This window comes from Budorcas taxicolor, chromosome 10 (genome assembly GCF_023091745.1).
Source record: "Budorcas taxicolor isolate Tak-1 chromosome 10, Takin1.1, whole genome shotgun sequence".
NCBI lineage: Eukaryota > Metazoa > Chordata > Mammalia > Artiodactyla > Bovidae > Budorcas > Budorcas taxicolor.
The window spans coordinates 82857825-82878642 of record NC_068919.1 but is presented as its reverse complement, the minus strand read 5'-3'; the positions used below and the strand labels follow the sequence as shown (position 1 = coordinate 82878642).

The window sequence follows — 20818 nt, the reverse complement described above, 5'->3', positions numbered from 1 at the left end:
AGACGCTAAAATGGTGTTCACCAGAAAACAAGAGACTGCAGCTACACTGAGGATACATTTGAGTCATTTTTGCTTCCTTAGACTCCAGCACCATGCCAGGAACAGGGAAGACATTGAACAAAACCTTTCTGAGTGGTTTCTGAGCTCATTTTCTTTAGGGCTAGATCATAAACAGGCGAATATGAAAGGCCAGGCCCTGGGGGTCAGGATCACAGGCTTCCTTGAGATGTCTGACCCTGCGAAATCTTATGTGCTGGTTTAACTTCTGTCTTACCTTCCACAAATTATGATTAAAACTACATATATAAAGTCTGCTGAGGTCAAGTAAAAGCCAAGGACTAAACACGTTATCTGTTTGTAACATAAGGAAGGTTTTTAAAACCAAGGAACTTGAAAAAATGGAGATCCAGGAATTTAAAAGTAAAAACACCACCTTGTCAGTTGTTGCTTCTATAGTGCAATCAATAAATTGTTCACTTGTGATTTTCTTCCACATTGCTTGGAAAGGTTCTTTTTCTGATCAAAGTCTAGTCATTTATAATGAGTGCTGTGATCCAAGACTGCAGGCTCACCTAGTGAGAATCAGAAACAGAGAAGCGAGCAGTTCTTCTTTGAAAAAAATGCTCCACAAATCCTCCAAATATGGTTGGAATTTCCACAGGCTGGTTTATGGCAACATTCTGTATGTAAACACTCTGTGTAGGCCAGTCAGACTCAGACATCAGGGGGCGCCATTCCTCCCACGACCCTCCCCCTCTTATAAAGCAGGTCAGCCGGGCTGGCCATGCTTTGTCAATGGTTCTGGCTCTACAGCCACCCCTCGCCCATGTATGAGGGCACATCCTCAGTGGAACTGCTGTTTTCTCTGGTGTCAATCTATTTTTCATGGTGGAAGACTAGCATTTTGATATTGCAGAAACTGACTTGACTTTAAGAAGAAGGTTCAAAGGAAAAGTTCTACATCTAAGACTGGCAATTAGAAGAAATAAGATGTTCTCTCTGTGCTGAGATGTGGCTCTGTCTTGCAGAAAGTGACAGGTTCACTGCAATCTTTCTACATACGCCAGTAACACACAGGGCAGATCTGAACACAATCACACACACCACACATCCTCTTCAAAGGTAAACCCTTCATGAAAGGCATAGCACATTTGGGAGCCTCACACAAATAAACTACTCAGGGCTCCCTTCGACTGCTTCAAGTCACATACTGGAGTTCAGGTGGCTGTAGCTTGTTGAATTGTGTCCTCCTAGAAGAGAAAATCCATGTTACCACATATCTGAGGAGGAACATGGCATCTTGGGGAAAGGGAGCTAAAGGAAAAAAAGAGAGATGACAAAACCTACTCTCGAGCTCCAACTTTCTTGGCAGAGCTATAATTTTCCCTGCAGTTCTCACAGCCCAGGAGCCAGTTTTTACACACAGGGTAGTACTGGCACATTACCCCTAAAGCTAATTTCTTAGAAGAAATTTTCCACAACAGAAAGCAAATCCTCTAAGATGGTGACTGCAGCCATGAAATTAAAAGACGCTTACTCCTTGGAAGGAAAGTTATAACCAACCTAGACGGTATATTCAAAAGCAGAGACATTACTTTGCCAACAAAGGTCCGTCTAGTCAAGGCTATGGTTTTTCCAGTGGTCATGTATGGATGTGAGAGTTGGACTGTGAAGAAAGCTGAGCTCCCAAGAATTGATGCTTTTGAACTGTGGTGTTGGAGAAGACTCTTGAGAGTCCCTTGGACTGCAAGGAGATCCAACCAGTCCTTTCTGAAGGAGATCAGCCCCGGGTGTTCTTTGGAAGGAATGATGCTAAAGCTGAAACTCCAATACTTTGGCCACCTCATGTGAAGAGTTGACTCACTGGAAAAGACTCTGATGCTGGGAGAGATTGGGGCAGGAGGAGAAGGGGATGACAGAGGATGAGATGGCTGGATGGCATCACTGACTCGATGGACATGAGTTTGAGTGAACTCTGGGAGTTGGTGATGGACAGGGAGGCCTGGCGTGCTGCGATTCATGGGATCGCAAAGAGTTGGACACGACTGAGCGACTGAACTGAACTGAAACTCCACAGAGAACCCAAAGCAGCTCAAATGAGAGCTGGAGAGAAAGCCGCAGGAAGCTAAGGGAGAATTGGCTTCTCTTCAGCCTCAGGGGGAAACCACGTTCCACACAAATGCTCACAGTGTGGCCACCATGGCTAAGGGCTGGCTGTGGTAGGAGAAGGGGGTGTGGTCGCCATGGCTGAGGGCTGGCTGTGGTAGAAGGGGTGTGCCTGGCAAAGCTTCATCCAGAGGTGCCATGTGCCCACAGCCGGTGACTCTATTTCTGTTCACTGTCCAACTAAACTGCTCAGGGGCTGAACTCGGAGGCCCAGCTCTCACAGAGGTACATTGAAACGAAAGGTAGCACAGAAGGGGAAATGCAGAACACCCATTTTGAGCTGCTTGAGGAATCGCTCGGATCCTCTCCTTCACGGGACTTGGCCTCATCTTGTCCCACTGGCTGCTGGGGGCCTCTCCTCTCTTCTCTTGGCAGCTGGTTCTCCTCCAGACTCTCGGTTCTCCCTCAACTCACCAAGGGAAATAACGGTGTTCTTCAAGCTTTGTACAGATACAACTGAGTCGTAAACTTTATAAACCACTGGCTTTTGGCTATTGGCTCAAATTCCGACCTACTGTCAAGAGACAATGGATTGTAGTTTTAAAAAAAAGAAAGAAAGAAAGGAAAAAAACCAGGACAGAAAAGTGCTTCACGAGCAATTTTACTCTTCTTTAATTCTACTGTCTTTGGGCACACACTGTATTTTGCTATTGAAGAAATTATGACAGCAGGGCTTAGAGCACTGGTTCATGACACATTCTTTGTGCCACACAAAGAGCAAAATCCTATGACAATCGGACCATCTGCTACCACAACAGGGCTGTCTTATTCACTGCACAGGACAAGTGCTCGTGAGGGGAGTAAAGGGAGAGAGAGGGAAGGAGGGAGGCACCTGGGGGCAAGTGAACCTCCCAATATGCCTACAAATTAGGAATTTGGTGAAGAATCCAGAATTTACCTAAGGGTGATAGGGAATCATTGAGTTACAGTCCCATTATTTCCAGAAATTACTGAATTTGAACCTGAGGTTAAGACTTTTAAGATAAAGCAACCTCAAATAAGTTCAGACTGGCCTTGGGAAGAAATGGCAGCCACAGATAGTAATGAGTTTCAGTGCTTGAGAAGAAGTGTCAAAATCAACCTACACCTCTGACTTGACTCAGGTGAAAAAAAGTCTTATTTAAAAATGGTAAGTCCGCAGCAAAAAGTCTGAAAGTTTGAGTCCCTTCTCGTCTTTCCATTTTGCTGCTGGTGCCTGCTCTCCTTATGGTATCTCCCGAAAAGGTTCAGAATTCAATACAGATTTATTAGGTTGATTTGCAATATGTAGCTTAAGATGAAGAGTCCTGTTTGGTTTAAACCATTTCATTTAACCTTCTGGTAATGGTAGTCCTGAGAGTCTGCAGCGTTGGTAAAGTCCACCTGTGACCACAGGTCAACCTGCTGGTGGGAGCACAGCAACTTTTTGGCCCATGGCTTTGCCTTGTCCTTGTCCCTCAAATCTGGTAGTTTCTGCATTGAGGGACTTAGTTCACCACAATGACGTGTTCAAAACCGTTTTCTGTAGAAACCTCCTTCCAACGCCCAATAGTGCAGGTGGTCAGGAAGACTTGGAAGGAAGCTGCAAAAAGTCCAGCTGGGAATCTTGACTTTGTTAGATGTGGACACTGGAAAATCACCTTTGTCCTCCCCAGATTTTATTATAGTCAAAGGAGAAAAATCCATGAGATTCTAACTGTAAATATGCTAGATATAAAACTGATGGAATGCTAACTGGTCCATAAAGGGCTGAACAAGATAATCTGTGGCAAAGTAGAAAATAAGCCCAAAGGTGATAGAGACTGGAAGAGCTGGTAATGCTTTCTTGAAAATGGCGAGGAGCAATAATGTAAGGCACAAACCCTGTGGAGAAGGGGGGAAAAACACAAATGCAGACATAATTATGCAAGTATTCTGTGCAAATCAACTCAATCACAAATCTGGGTCTTGATTTAGTTAACTGAACATATGATCCTTTGAGGTTAAATTTTAGATCGAAAGTTTTTTCACTGAATCTGGAAACAGTTTTCTTCACAATAGAGATTATTATCCATATATTATTGATATTTCATCCCCTAATTCTAGGTAGGGAATAGAATCTGAAAATAAGCAAAATGGTTTTTTAAACAAATGAACAATATTGAAATTTCTATCTAAAATATTGACTTGGCTACTGTAGATTTAGTTTGGCTAAAAATCCCAGAGGTGAAGAACATTCTTTATGCTGTCTGGGGGCAAAGAGGTGCTCATGGAATAAACCAACAAATATTTGTTTATAAAATGTATAATGTTTTCTTATAAAGACAGAGCAGCTATATAATACAGCCCATTTTTTACCCTAGTTAACTGACACTAAAACACATCCAGAAAACTAACCTCAAAAGAGAAATAAATGAAAATTCTAACTGGTCATATGACCAAGATAAATCACAAATATAATCACAAAATAAATACATAAGTAAAGGCTCTCATCTAACCTCTCATCCAACTTCACTCATATATACATATACATGAGACATCACACCTCCAGCAAAAACAACAGTAAGAAATATCTTATGAGTTACTTAAAATCACAGTTCTGAAAGCTTCAGGTTCACATTGTGACTCTATAAGCAAAATCTATGTGTGATCAGGCACTATGTTAGCTTTTCTTGCCTCATATTGCCTGCCCAAAGGACACTGTATGTTGCAGGTTGTGGTGTTAAATGCAAAACTGCCACCAAGCCCACACTAAGTGAGGAACTGCTTATCCCTTTAAGACTGATCTAATTCTCTACATAATTATTTATGCTGCCAGGCTTGAAGCAGTGGTTCCTAGTCAGAAGTGCTTACCAGAATTTCCTGGGGGAACTTAAAAAAAAAATACAATTAAAACAAATTAAATATCATCTCAGGGCAGAGAAGCACTGTTTTAAAAGCTCTCAGGTGATTTCAATGTGTGGCCACGTGACGAAACTATTCAGGTGAGGTCCTATTATTTGTGTTTTTAAAAAGCTCCCCAGGTGATTGGAACACTCAGCCAAGCTGGGGTTAAAAGATCTGCCTTAATCAGAGTTTTGAGACAAGGAGTTCTAACAGATTTTAATCAATGTATACTTACAATTAATATGGCTACAAAACAGGCTATGGTTGTGTTCCAGTCTCCACTGGCTGTTGCAGAAGCTTTACCAACCAGAACACTGTAGAAAATGAAATCTCCTAATCCAAGTTTTACACCTCCTAAAATGGAAAGATTATGAATATAAAAGTTTGTCACTCTTTGCTATGACTTCACAATTTAAAAATGTGCCCCATCCCCATCCCACACTGAATGCTGCTGCTGCTGCTAAGTTGCCTCAGTCATGTCCAACTCTGTGTGACCCCATAGACGGCAGCCCACCAGGCTCCCCCATCCCTGGGATTCTCCAGGCAAGAACACTGGAGTGGGTTGCCATTTCCTTCTCCAATGCATGAAAGTGAAAAGTGAAAGTGAAGTCGCTCAGTCGTGTCCTACTCTTAGTGATCCCAGGGACTGCAGCCTACCAGGCTCCTCCTTCCATGGGATTTTCCAGGCAAGAGTACTGGAGTGGGTTGCCATTGCCTTCTCCGGCACACTGAATGAGAAGTCAGTAAATGATTTTATACAAAGTTAGGCTTTAATTAGGTTTTCCCATTTTTTTTTTTTTTGGTTTTCTGTAACGGGAGGTTCAGATGCTATAGGGCTGACTCTGCAGTCTTAACAGTAGATGCTACTATTATATATAAAAAAAATACTGACAGTAAATAATAATTGTCATCTATTATTGCCTAGTTTGTACCTGGCACTTGTTTGAATAAATCCTCACAAGAAGCTCTATGAGATAGGTATCATCTCCTTTTATTTGAAAAACAGTTTCACTGAGGTATAATTTATTTCATAAAATGCACCAATTCAATGACTGTAAAAAACTTGGAGTTGTGCAACCATCACCATAATCTACCACATTTCCATCACCCCACTTAGAAACTTGTGTTTCAAGCCTTAAGCAACTGCTTTCTACCTCTATAACTCTGACTTTTGTGACTGGCTTCTTTCATTTAATATAATTTTTAAAGCCTGAAGTATAGTGACATTCAAAAAACCAAGATCATGGCATCTGGTCCCATCACTTCATAGCCAATAGATGGGGAAACAATGGAAACAGTGACAGACTTTATTTTCTTGGGCTCCAAAATCACTAGAGATGGTGAATGTAGCTGTGAAATTTAAAAATGCTTGCTCCTTGGAAGAAAAGCTATGACCAACCTAGACAGCATATTAAAAAGCAGAGACATTACTTTGCTGACAAAGGTCTGTCTAGTCAAATCTATGGTTTTTCCAGTAGTCATGTATGGAAACAGGTGAGAGTTGGACCATAAAGAGAGCTGAGCACTGAAGAATTAATGCTTTTGAACTGTGGGGTTAGAGAAGACTCTTGAGAGTCCCTTGGACTGCAAGGAGATCCAACCAGTCAATCCTAAAGGAAATCAACCTTGAATATTCACTGGAAGGACTGCTGCTGAAGCTGAAGCTCCAATACTTTGGCCACCTAATGCGAAGAACTGACTCACTAGAAAAGACCCTGATGCTGGGAAAGATTGAAGCCAGGAGGAGAAGGGGGTGACAGAGGATGAAATGGTTGGATGGCATCACCGACTCAATGGACACAAGTTTGAGCAATCTCCGGGAGTTGGTGATGGACAGAGAAGCCTGGCATGCTGCAGTCCACGGGGTCGCAGAGTCGGATATGACTGAGCAACTGAACTGAATTGATGTACAATGTTGTGTTAGTTTCAGGTGTGTACAAGGTGATTCAGTTTTTTATATATATATATATATATATACACACATATAGATTATCTTCCATTACAGGTTATTACAAGATACTGAAGATAGCTTCCTGTAGTATATAGCAGGTTCTTGTTGTTTACCTATTTTATGTATAATACTATGTATCTATTAACCCCAAACACCTAAATTATCCCCCACCCCACAGGTTCCCCTTTGGTAACCAAGTTTGTTTTCTATGTCTGCGAGTCTATTTCTGTTCTGTTAGTAAGCCCATGTGTATCATTTTTTTAGATTTCACATATAAGTGATACCACATCATATTTATCATTCTCTGACTTACTTCACTTAGTATGATCATCTCTAGGTCCATCCAAGTTGCTGCAAATGGCATTATTTCATTCTTCTGTATTGCTGAATATACTCCATCGTGTATATATGTACCACATCTTTATACATTCACCGGTCAATGGACATTTAGGTTGCTTCCATGTCTTGACTACTGTAAATAGTGCTATGAACATCAGGGTATATGTGTCTTTTTTGAATTAGAGTTTTTGTCTTTTCCAGATATATGCCCAGGAGTAGGGTTGCAGAATCATACGGTAACTAGTTTTTTAAGGAACCTCCATACTATTCTTACAAAGTGGCTGCAACAATTTACATTCCCACCAACAGTTCAGGAAGGTTCCCTTTTCTCCACATCCTCTCCAGAATTTATTATTTATAGACTTTTTGATGATCGTCATTCTGACTGGTGTGAGGTGAAACTTCACTGTAGTTTTGATTTGCATTTTTTGGGGGCTCCAAAATCACTGCAGATGGTGACTGCAGCTATGAAATTAAAAGATGCTTACTCCTTGGAAGGAAAGTTATGACCAACCTAGAGAGCATATTGAAAAGCAGAGACATTACTTTGCCAACAAAGATCCGTCTAGTCAAGGCTATGGTTTTTCCAGTGGTCACGAATGGATGTGAGAGTTGGACTGTGAAGAAAGCTGAGCGTCGAAGAATTGATGCTTTTGAACTGTGGTGTTGGAGAAGACTCTTGAGAGTCCCTTGGACTGCAAGGAGATCTAACCAGTCCATTCTGAAGGAGACCAGTCTGGGGTGTTCACTGGAAGGACTGATGTTGAGGCTGAAACTCCAATACTTTGGCCACCTCATGTGAAGAGTTGACTCATTGGAAAAGACTGATGCTGGGAGGGATTGGGGGCGGGAGGAGAAGGGGACGACAGAGGATGAGATGGCTGGATGGCATCACTGACTCGATAGACGTGAGTCTGAGTGAACTCCGGGAGTTGGTGATGGACAGGGAGGCCTGGCGTGCTGCGATTCATGGGGTCGCAGAGAGTCAGACACGACTGAGCAACTGGACTGAACTGAATAATGAGTGATGTTGAATACTTTTTCATGTGCTTGTTGGCCATCAGTATTAACATATTTTTGAGGTTTATCCATGATTTTGGCATGTATCTACAGTTTGTTCCTTTTCACTGATGAATAGCTTTTCATTGTATGGATATACTATATTGTGTTTATCCATTACCAGTTGATGGACGTTTAGACTGTGTTCCGTTTTTGGCTATTATGAATAATGCTGCTATGAACATCAGTGCACACATCTTTGTGTGGGTAGACTGCTTTCGTTCCCACTGGGGAGATTCCTAGGAGTGGATCTGCTGGGTTATATGGTAAATTAAGGTTTAGCCTTTTGACAAGCTGCCAAGTTGTTCTCTATGATGGCTGTATCTGTGCATTCCCACCAGCAGTGCACAATGCTTCTGGTTTCTTCAGTCCTCACCAGCACTTGGTGTTGCTGTCTTTTTGATTAAAGCCATTCTGAATCATGATGTTGAGTATCTTTTCATGTGTTTATTAGCCATTATACTTCTCCTTTGAGGAAATGTTTATTAAAAGTATTACCCTATTTTTAAAATAGCTTCCTATTATTGAGTTGTAAGAATTCTCTTTATATCCTAACTACAAATTCTTTAACAGGATTTACAAATATTTTCTCTCAGTATGTGGCTCTTTTTCTTTTTTAAAAAAATTTAATTAAAAAAAAAAACTTACTTATTTTTATTTGGCTTTGCTGGATCTTAGTTAGAGCACGTGGGATCTAGTTCCCCGGCCAGGGATCGAACCCAGGCCCCCTGCACTGGGAGCACGGGGTCTTGGCCACTGGACCACCAGGGAACTCCCCCAATTTTTTTAAAATTTATTTTTGGCTGTGCTGAGTCTTCGTTGCTGCACACAGGCTTTCTCTAGTGTGGAGAGGCAGGGCTACTCTTCCCTGTGGTCCTCGGGCTGCTCACTGTGGTGGCTTCTCTTGTTGCATAGCACAGGTCCTAGGAGTGCAGGCTTCAGCAGCTGCAGCACTCAGCACGTGGGATCTTTCTGGACAAGGGATCAAACCTGTGTCCTCGGATTCTTAACCACTAGGGAAGTCCCCCTTTGCTTTTTTTTTTTTAATGTGGTTAAATACACAGTTCAGTGGCATTAAGTACATTCATACTGTTGTGCCACCATCACCACCGTCCACCCACAGAACTCTTCACTTTGCAGAAGTGAAACTCTGTCCTCATTAAGTAACTCCTTCCTCTCTCCCTCCAGACCCTGGAAACCATCATTCCACTCTCCGTCTCTGAGTCTGACTACTAGAGGTACTTCATTTAAGTGGAATCATACAGTATTCATCTTACTGTGACCAGTTTATTTCACTTAGCATAATGCCTTGGATCATCCACACTGCAGCATGTGTTCGGTTTTCCTTTCTTTCTGAAGTTGAGTAATACCTCATCATATGTATACACCGCATTTTGTTTATCCATTCATCTGTCAATGGACACTTAGGTTGCCTCCATCTCATGGTCACTGTGAACAGTGCTATGAACATGAGTATAGGTACCTCTTCTCTCCCTCTCTCTCTTTTTCGGCTGTGCCATGTGGCTTGTGGGATCGCAATTCCCTGACCAGGGATCGCACCCTCATCCTCAGCAGTGAAAGCACAGAGCTCTAACCACTGCCAGGGAATTTCCTAAATATCTCTTCTCTAAATGGTATCGTCTGAAGTTTTAAACTTTGACAAGGTCCAACCTATCAATTTTTTTTCTCTATGTATCACTGTTGTATTAATGAACTCTTTGCCCAACCGAAGGTCATGAAGTTTTTCTTTGTTTTCTTCTAGAAGTTTTATAGTTTTGCCATTTACATTTCAGGTTATGACACATTTTGGGTTAACTTTTGATTGTGTTGAAAAGGTTATATCCCTTTGCCACTGAATTATTTTAGCACCTTTGTAAAAAAAAAAATCATTGACCATAAATATAAAGGTTTACTTCTGGACTTTCAGTTTTGTTTCATTGATTTATATGCCTGTCCTTGTCTTGATTACTGTGGTTTTAGAGTAAGCTTTCATTGAAATCAGATTGCTGAAGTCCACCACCTTTTTTCTTCTCTTTCAAAATTGTTTTGGATATTCTAAGTTCTTCACATTTCCAAATAAATTTTAGGATCAATTTATAGAAATTAACAAGCTGATTCCTAAAACTTACACAGAAATGCAGAGGTCCTAGATTTTCTATTGTCAAACATTATTTTTAACTTTTCAAGTTCTTTTCAAAACTATGGATTCAAAAATACTCTTTGACTTGAGGCTCAACAGTAACCCATTAAACTTTACAACTTGGTTTTACCTTTTTGATTGTTAAGTAACTACTGCCAACTGAAGTTTGATCCTGGTCTTAAAGCTTTGTTGCGTGAGATACTTCTGGAAGATAGGGGTTGAAAGCCCTGAGAAGCAGGGTCTGCTCCAGATGTGTGTGACAAAGGGGCGGGGTGCTGGTTAATAAGATCTTACTGAGTAGCCAGCATTTCTTTTTAAGTTGTGGAAGCCAGAGTGAAGCCTTCCTTAATGCAAAAAATAAACCATATGACCCGTGAAATTCAATGCTCTGAATTAGAGAGTCAGTTATCCTTTAACTTGCTAACCTTCCCAGAATGATGAATATTTCCACCAGTTTCAAGTGTGCAAAAGAGCCCAACTCATTCTTTAACCCTCAAATTATTCAGCTACAAGATGGGGATTACAGAGCTATTTCACAAGGTTGGTATCAGAGTTAAAAATAATACAGAAAAGTTCTTGGCACACCCAGTGGCTAAACAAATGATAGCCTTAAAAAGACTTGATTCCAAATAGTGCTATAAGAAACTAACTGAAAGAAACTAAGTTCTTCAGGGAAGGGAAAAAAAAAGCTATAGAAATAAATTTTAAAAAATAATGCAGATGATGGACTTCCCTGGTGGTTAAGAATATGCCTGCAAATACGGAGGACACGGGTTAGATCCCTGCTCTGGCAAGGTTCCACATGCCAGAGGGCAACTGGGCCCATGCTCCGCAACAAGAAAAGCCACTGCAATGAGAAGTGTGTGCATGGCACAGCAGGACTGTGCAGTACTCCTGCTCGCTGCAACTAGAGAAAGCCCAAGTGCAGCAACACAGGCCCAGCACAGCCAAAAAGAAACAAATACAAATTTTAGCACACAAAAAGGTACTCAACATTATTAGTCATCAGAAAAAGGCAAATCAAAACCCTAATGAGATAACCACTTTACATTCACTAGAATGATTATAATCAAAAGACAGATAATAAAAAGTATCAGTGAAGATGTGTAAGAACTGGAACATATAAACAGTGCTAGTGGGAATGCAAAATGGTGCAGACACTTTGGAAAACCATCTGGGAGTTCCTCAAAAGGTTAACTATAGAGTTATCATATGACCCAGCATTCTAACTGTAGGTATAAACCTAAGAGAAATAAAAACTATGTCTACACAGACAGGTACCTGAACATTCACAGCAACAATATGCCTAATAGCTTGAAATGGAAAAAATCTAGATGTCAATTAACTGATGAATGGATGATAAACGTGACATATCCTTTCAATGGAATATTATTTGGCTACAAAAAGAAATGAGGGGATTTCCCTAGTGGCCGAGGGGTGAAGAATCTGCCTGCCAGTGCAGGAGCCATGGGTTTGATCCCTCATCTGGGAAGATCCCACAAGCTGTGGAGCAACTAAGCCCGTGTGCCACAACCACCGAGCCTGTGCTCTAGAGCTTGGGAGCTGCAACTACTGAGCCCGTGTGTTACAGCCCGTGCTCCGCAGCAAGAGAAGCCACTGAAACAAGAAGCCCTGGCACCACATCCAGAGAGAAGCTCAAGCAGCAACAAAGGCCCAGCACAGCCAAAAGTGAATCAAAAAAAAATAGAAACAAGTACCAGCACATACTATAACACAAACCTTGAAAATATTACGCTAAGTGAAAGAAATCAGCACAAAGAACCATATACTGGCTGATTCTATTTAGCTGAAATGGCCGGAAAAGGCAAATCTATTATGAGGGTACATTAGTTGGTTTTTTGGGGGGACGGGAGTAACGAGTACAGGGTTTCTCTCTGAGGTGATGAGCGTGTTCCAACATTAGCTTGTGGTAATGGCTATACAACTATAATAAAAACCACTGCATTGCACACTTTTAAAGGGGAAGGCAGGATGAGAGGGATTGACGAGGTAATAGTAAAGAGTGTAAGGTTTCTTTATGGGGTATTGACAATGTTCTAAAGTCAACTGTGGTGATGGCTGAATAATTCTGTGAATATATTAAGGCGATCACTGTAAACGTAGGACTTCCCTTGTGGCTCAGCTGGTAAAGAATCTGCCTGCACTGTGGGAAACCTGGGTTCAATTCCTGGGTTGGGAAGATCCCCTAGAGAAGGGAAAGGTTACCCACTCCAGTATTCTGGCCTGGAGAATTCCATGGACTATATAGTCCATGGGGTCATTAAGAGTTAGACACGGCTGAGTAACTTTCACTTTCATCACTTTAAATGGGTGAATAGTATAGTATGTGAGTTATGTCTCAACAGAGGTTTACAAAAAAATAAACAAAAACAAAGTACCGATCAAGCTTAAAATTATCACCTCATTTTTCATATACTGGCTTATGTTTGTTTAAATAATAATAATATTATGGCAAATGCTATAGTTATGCTTCATAGAATTCATTTTAATGGACAGAGAAATGTAGGTATATTTTATCAGCAAATTTAAAATAGAACTCAGGAGAATTCCCGGGTGGTCCAGTGGTTAGGACTCTGCACTTCCAATGCAGACCACTGAATAAACATGTTTTACATTTCTATCTAAAAACTCTCAGTGTTCAGTTTTCTGATTAAATTTTGATTTTGATAGGGCTGTTTTGGAAGGCACACATGTCTTTACATACATATCAAATTCTATTGTAAACTGAGACTTTTCTGTAAGTAACCACCACAAGTCTGGTTTACTTGTGAAGAATAAACCACTAATGAGATGGTTATGTGTGTGCTGGATGCTTAGAAGAGAAAAGAATGTCAATTATTAGTTTATATTGGTCCCACATAAATGAAACATTAATCTGAAGGTGGAAGGGACAATTTTGGGGTTTTCCTTTAAAAAGAAAAAGTTACTGATGAAGGATGCAGATGATCGAGAGAGAGACTCTTCAAGTAGGAAAAGCAGTCATGAGAGAATCCCACTGCTGTCATGCTCAACGGGTACACTGCTGACTTCTTTTGTTTCTACACATCATTGAGAAAAGAAGAGACAGAACAGAAGAGGCAACCTAATTACAGTGGTAACTCTGCAGGCCGAGACAATACCAGCAAAGGTTAAGTTCAAGCCTGGCTAAGAGGTGATTGTGTCTGGTTTCCCAGGAGTGTGAAAGGTACAGGCTGCAGCTGACTCTAACATCTGGAAAACTCAGCCAGCACCACAGTCATGGATCTGCCCAGGTTCTAACCCAGGTAAAAGACTAAGGGTGAGCTGTAAGTAAGAAATGTTCTGTTCGAACTAAAGGACAATGTCAAGGTCACAATTAATAGTGACTAGAGAAGGAATCTCTTGCCTGGAAAATCCCATGGGTGGAGGAGCCTGGTAGGCTGCAGTCCATGGGGTCGCTAAGAGTCAGACACAACTAAGCGACTTCACTTTCTCTTTTCACCTTCATGCATTGGAAAAGGAAATGGCAACCCACTCCAGTATTCTTGCCTGGAGAATCCCAGGGACGGCGGAGCCTGGTGGGCTGCCGCCTATGGGGTCACACAGAGTCGGACACGACTGGAGTGACTTAGCAGCAGCAGCAGCAGAGAAGGAATCTAGGTGTCTCTTTCTTTCAAACTACGTAATACTTCTGTATGTTTTAATCAAGAGTTTCACTTCTGTGAAAACGAAAACACCGAGGTAACTTGGTTGGGAAATGTGCTAATCTCTTCTTATTCAGTAAATCACCTCTCTAAGACCAAGTGAGGAGGCGACTGAGCCCTAACCAGTGGGCTCTACTGGCTAACATCCTAAGAAGCCCCGAGTGCTGACCTGAATCTGAGCAATTACACACCTCAGACACTCAACAAACTTTTACTTTACTGCACAGAACCTAAATCCCTTTGATTTTCTTCAGAATTAATAAAACGCAGTGCTTGCCAACAAAGGGTAGGAACAATGTGAAAGGGCAAAACATTTAAATTCATAGGTCTCTGTGCAGCAAAGAATGAAATATATTAATGACATTTTTGTACACCTAAAGTTTTACTGGAATAATATTTTTTTAAATTTTTTACCTTACAAAATCAATCCCCAAGGTCAAGGATATTATCAAATTATTAAGGGATAATTTAAAAAAATCTGAGGGGTAGAATTTGGTCCATTAATAAATTTAACTATGAGAAAAGCAGCAACTATTGTTACTTCTCAGTAAAAACTGCACTGCTGTTTAGAATTAGACTGGAACACTCTGACTCATGTTATTTTCGGAAGAGTATGATACTGCAGCATCTTAAAAACTCAAGACTCGCACAACTTGCCAGTGTAGAGAAAGGCACATACTTTCCTCTGGGTCCTCACTGGCCAGGATGCTGCTGGAAAGGTCCTGCACAGCGGATCGCGACTCAGCTGTAGAATGATGAGGCCCCAGGCGACTGTCCCTCTGGGCTTCCCACTCTTCGCTGAAGCCACCATCGTCACTCTCTGTCACTGGGTCTTGTGACTCACTTTCTGTGCCTTCAAGAAAAAGTGGATATTGCAGCTGTAATACTTGGAAAATTCTCTTTATACCTTTAAGAAAATTACATGGGAACAGTAATTTACCTGTCTTAACTAGGTGAGTTGGCTGGCCCTTAAACAACAAATCAAGGGTATTTCAGTGCCTGCTGGTTGCTTCCACAACAGCCATTTCTCCCCTTATTTCCTGAGGGCAGAGTCATGATTTATTTGGGTTTCCACCTCTCACCCATGACTCTGGTGGTTAATTTTATTCAGTCCGAGCTATGCGTGGTCACCCCACCCTTCCTCTTCCCAATGAACGCTCTAAGGCTGTGGGGCTCGTACCAGCCAATGTGTGGTGAGACAAAATCTCCTGGAAAGCAGGGGACACTTGTTCACTCTTTATGAGACTCAAGGAAGCCACAAGCAGCCCCTCGTTCCCCTGGATGTTGTCTTATCTGGACATGATGCCTGGCACTGCAACTGTCACCTTGTGACCATGAGGAGCAGTGCGCCGAGGACCAAGCCAACATGTAAGGACGGCAGAGCAGGAAGGTAGGAAAGAACTCGGACCCCTGATAATTATCAAGTCATAAAATGAGCCAAGACTTCTGGTCACGTGAGAGAACGTTTCCTCTGATCTTTGCAGCTGGTGGCACTTGCTAACTGGTGGCACCCACCACTGGCTCCACTGACTGAGTTATAAAAGCAGACCACGACTAGAGGGTGGAAGATGGGAAGGAGCAAGGGGATTTTCTTACAGGATAGTCATTTTGCTATCATGACTAGGTCTGACTGAAAACAGTGAGTATAACATGACTGTCTCCAGAACCTTCCATACGTCAAAAATAGTTAAAATACATAAGTGGAGTTGATAATATTTTTTTCTCACTTACTTTATTTTTTATACAAGTAATGGGTGCTCAAATTCATTCATCTACCATGAATAAATGAAGCTTGTACACTTCTTACTTGCATGGAGTTTTTTTTGAGAGAGGTTCTAGCAATTTTGTATTTTTAATTTGTATTTTTTCCCTACCCAGGTCTCCATAAAACCTGAATCTTCTCTGAGCTTGTTTATAAAATCATAAAAGTATAAGATTTAGAAATAAAAACAGCAGTCCCTGCCCTATCCTTCCTCACTCCTGATCCCCATCTTACTTCCAACCCCTTTGGCTATTTATTTTGGCATTTACCTCCATAATTAATTATAAACAGCATGTTCATAGTGCTGGATCTTGATTTTTTTTTTTTTTTAAGGTACAGGCAACCCCTGAGTTCTATTATTTTTTCCTCTTACAGACGACCTATACCCCTTTGTTCCAATCTAACTTCTAGTTCCTGTAACACACTAGTTTTCAACTGGGGGTAGCACCTCCTTACATGGGGTGGCTGGAAATAACTAGGGTGCGGGGAGTTTTTGGTTACTGCAACCTCCACGCTACTCCTGGCATTCAGTGGGTGAGCGAGGGGCCAGGCATGTTAAACATGCTACATGGTGTGCAGAGCGGAGTCCACACAATGAAGAGCGCCCACCCAAAACACCAAGTACACTCCCACTGAGCAAGTTCGTCCAGCTCCTCCTCCTTTCAAGGTCCCTGCCCATGGTGCTTCCCCTTCTGGAAAGCTCTTACACTCTTCAGCTGGCCATCTCCTATTATCACTTCCTCAGGGAAGCCTTCCTGACTTTCTAGAATAAATGAAAGTCTTCCACTATAGACTTTCATAGCAACTTACACTTCTCCTTTGTAGAGCTTATCACAGACCGAATGAATTGTCTGGTGAACATGTCTATCTCCCCAAATAGGCTACAAGCTCCACAGGAACAGGACCTCTGATTCAGTGCCCTATCCCCAGTGCTGAAAAATACCGGGTACATGGCCAGGTACTCAATCTACACTCGTCAGAAGAATAAAATCTTGATGTACAAAAACACACTCAAACTCATATACACTCACAGGTAACTAATCTTTAGCTTAACAAGGTTAACACAATACCCAGACCTGGAGCAACTGTCTTCTCCGTTTCCCACTTCTCTACCAGGTCTATAGCTGGTCTAATCCCAGCCTGATTTACTACCTCGGTCACTGAAGAATGGGCCAAATATCTCTGGGTCCCAAATACTAACTGCCAGTTGAAAGTGACCTCCTCGCAGTTACTCAAATGCTAAATCAGCAGTTTTCTTGTCTCTATAAAACCTGAATTCTCCCTTTCCTGATAAACAGCATCTCAATTAAAGAACTTTTATTTTGCCTTTGTTTGTCTGCTTCCTGACAAGGTTAGTCCTGTTTTTCTTAAAAAAAAAGAAAAAAGAAAAAAAAAGTTTCCTTTCTTTTTGACTACTGATATCAGGCTGTTATTCCTCAACTCTTTCTAACTACAACTCCTCCTAACTTGTGTTTGCCTTAACATCCTCTGTAGTGTCCACAAGTGGGGCTTTCAATCTCCTATCCTAGGTCATTATTCTTACCCTCCTCCAAAAAGTCAAGTCTATCTGGATATTTTATCTTCTTAGCATAAACATCACATCTCAAATCAAATTATATATAAGTTACCCTGACCTTGTCAGACAAGGAGCTCTCATTTTTACATATTTGAAGATAGTGCTTAAGACCTTTCTAAAATCATACCCTCAACTTGAACATTTTCATACTGATATAAATGGTAGAATTCTTAACCTAGCCCAATTGCTGGGTTTGGAGCATGTGAATTCAAGTATTTATCTGTGTTTGCTGGGTGTTACTACAGTTTCCAGGAGATTCTCAAAACAGTTCATGACCAGTGAAAGTACTTAAAATCATTGCTTCATAACTCATAAGATGACAATGATCCCCCAAATCAGGAAATAATAAAATAAAAGCCACCTACTTTGTGCGTTGTAATTGGAGTTTTTGGATACCTTCCTTTGGGCTTCTGGGTCTCCTTCTGCCATATTCACCAACCATACCATTGTTGCTGTTGAGAAAGACAAAAGTCCAGGTAAACACTGGGAACACAGAAGGCAGGCTCACAAACAGAGAGCAGGCTGTTATTTCTCCACACAAATCAGAGAAACAACCAGAAGTAAATTCATATTAAAAATCACAAAAGGTTCTCTTTGATTTTAGTAGATCAAAGAAAAATTCTGAAACTGGATGCTTATTGTGGCCTTCAAACTGCAGCTGCTATAATAAAACTTTTCATTATCACTTATAGTCCCTGAAAAGTAACCAGAAGGAAGATTCTTTTTCACTATTGATATAGGGCTGTTATTCCTCAACTCCTTCTAACTACAGCTCCTCCTAACCTGTGTTTGCCTCAACATCTTCTGTAGTGTCCACAGTGGGCCTTTCAATCTCCCAGCCTAGGTCATTATTCTATTCTCCTCCAGAAAGTCATGTCTATCTGGAATATTTTATCTTCTTAGCATAAACATCACATCTCAAATCAAATTATATTTAAGTTACTCTGATCTTGTCAGACAAGGAGTTATCATTTTTACATGTTTGAAGATAGAGCTTTTTGGACCTTTCTAAAATCATAGCCTCAACTTGAACATTTTCCACTGAAACAACTGGACTAGTTAAATATCCTAAAATAGTGTGAATTCTGAGGAAAATTACTTATGGAACTAAATTAGAAGAAAAACAGAGGCTCACAAAGCATCAAATGCTTATAATTCAAAAGATGCAAGTAAATTCCCTCATATTCTGTCTCACTTCGGGGATTTTCAATAATGCTAAAACTGTGTTATACACAGGAAATAAGGAAAAAAAGTTAAAAGCAATAAACATAAAGAGATAGTCAATTGCCTTCTATTCTCTATGTCCCTTCCACAAAATCACATATATATTAATATACCTATACAGATCTAGGTATACACACACACTCCCTCATCACACTTTAATTAAGAGGCAATGTGAATACTCTAAAATGGTGCTTCTCTTACATACTGCAGGTATGATGAAACATGGAGGGGAATTTGGTAACCACTAACAAAACTACATGTACATTAACCCTCCGATCCAGCAATAATACTTTTGGGAATTTATCCTGAAGATACACCAACAGTAATACAAAAATACATACAGACATGTGCCACTCTGGGCGACAGCAGAAACCAGAACTGTGCCGCAAACTCAGTTCAGTCCATTCACTTGGCATCCATATTTCTCTGGCATTTTGTCACTGATTCTATAATTCTATTTGCCTAATACTCTAAGGTTTCTTGAATAACGTATGAAAGAAATACATAACCAAAGAGGATGAAAATCCTGTAATAGCTGCACTTACTCATTCACTATAGCTTTGTAATTCTGAGGTCAGACAAGCTCATTACAGGATAACTTGGATCAGTCAATATCAGCTGTAACTAAACCCAAACCCAATGAAGGGGAAATATGATGATCACGAAGGTTTACAAATTTCAGTAGCGTTCTTGGCAGCAAAGGCAGAAAGTATTTATTTGATTTTCTTTCTTTACACAAGTATAGAAAGATAAAGCCGCAAATTCTTCCAATACTCGGTATAACTACACAAATCAGGGGTCAGCAATCTTTTTCTGGGAAGGGCCAGATGGTAAACATTTTGTGCTTGTGAGTCACATCTGGCCTCTGTCACACATTCTTTGTTCTTTTCTTTTGCATTAACTCTTTAAAGACGTAAAAACCATTCTTAGCTTACAGGGCTGTACAAAAACAGGCCACAGGCCAGATTTGGTTATGGGCAGTAGTTTATTAACCCCTGATGTAAATTATCATGAACAGAATATATACTTGTTGAATGAATTAATATTACTAAAGTAATACCTTAAAAACCCACTTTCCAATTTTTTTGGCTTAACACCAAACATCTTAGATCAACTGAAAAATTAGCAAATTAAAATTCAACATAATCTAAAAACTTCCCAAAGTGATATTAAAACAGAAAAATTTTACATAATGGTCAACCTCAAGGAATTGTTACCTTTGTATTTTGAAAAGCTACCAAAGAGGTGTGCCTCTTTTCCTGTCCAAATGAGGGACACAGAAAACAAAAATGCTCAGGTTTCCTGAGGGTAAGATCCTTTAGCATACTGAATACCCTTAACTGGGGAAGAGTATATAAATGCATCAAAGGATTGGATTTTTTTAAAAAACAAATAACTGGGAGAACCAACTTAAAACTTTTTATATTCATGTATATATCCATTTCAAGGGGAAAGTACTGATTAATATTGCTGTTTTTGCATATTCTACTTTAAAAAAACACCTCTCAAGCTCAATGATTTATGAAATGCTCACTAAAGATTCAGTATTTCATGAGAACACTTTCTTAAACCTATTTAATTTACACAGGAGTTAAAGGTTTATGCTTATGCTTTCCCATATATGTGGAATTACTGCAAAAATACCTCAGCATCAATTGTTATACAGATTCAAGTTTTTAAAAATATTATCTATGAATGATTTCTTAAAAACAAGAGTAAATTCTTTTTCTGAGTATAAAATTAACATATAAGCTTAATGTCATGGCTAACTCAACAACCTCTTCACCCCTCTTGCACCACTCTTGGTCGGCCTCACTGAGGCTGGAATGCAGTTTTCTTCCTCCTGACCAGGGGCTCAGCTATGTGACTTGCTTCAACTGATGGTACATGGGCAGAGGAGACAGTGTGCTAATACCGAGTGTAGGCCTTAATAGGCCTGCTGCCCTCCTGTTCCTCCAAATGCTAGAACATCACCCTTCAGCTAAACTGCTGGTCCAAGGAGGAATGGGGAATACGTGGGGCAGAGCTGCTGCTGCTAAGTCGCTTCAGTCGTGTCTGACGCTGTGCGACCCCA

The 20818-nt window shown here is 40.6% G+C and overlaps 1 protein-coding gene across 1 annotated transcript in view; it reads right to left on the bottom strand.

The window, feature by feature from the left end:
- Nucleotides 1-2751: 2751 nt before the first annotated feature.
- Nucleotides 2752-20818, bottom strand: part of PSEN1 (presenilin 1) — a 69111-nt gene continuing 51044 nt past the window's right edge. The window contains exons 8-11 of the mRNA XM_052646495.1: nt 17886-17972; nt 14862-15035; nt 5246-5364; nt 2752-4008 (exon numbers count right to left, since the gene is read on the bottom strand). Coding sequence (XP_052502455.1) covers nt 3853-4008; nt 5246-5364; nt 14862-15035; nt 17886-17972 — 536 coding nt within the window. The 3' untranslated portion in view covers nt 2752-3852. The remainder of the gene's footprint in view (nt 4009-5245; nt 5365-14861; nt 15036-17885; nt 17973-20818) is intronic.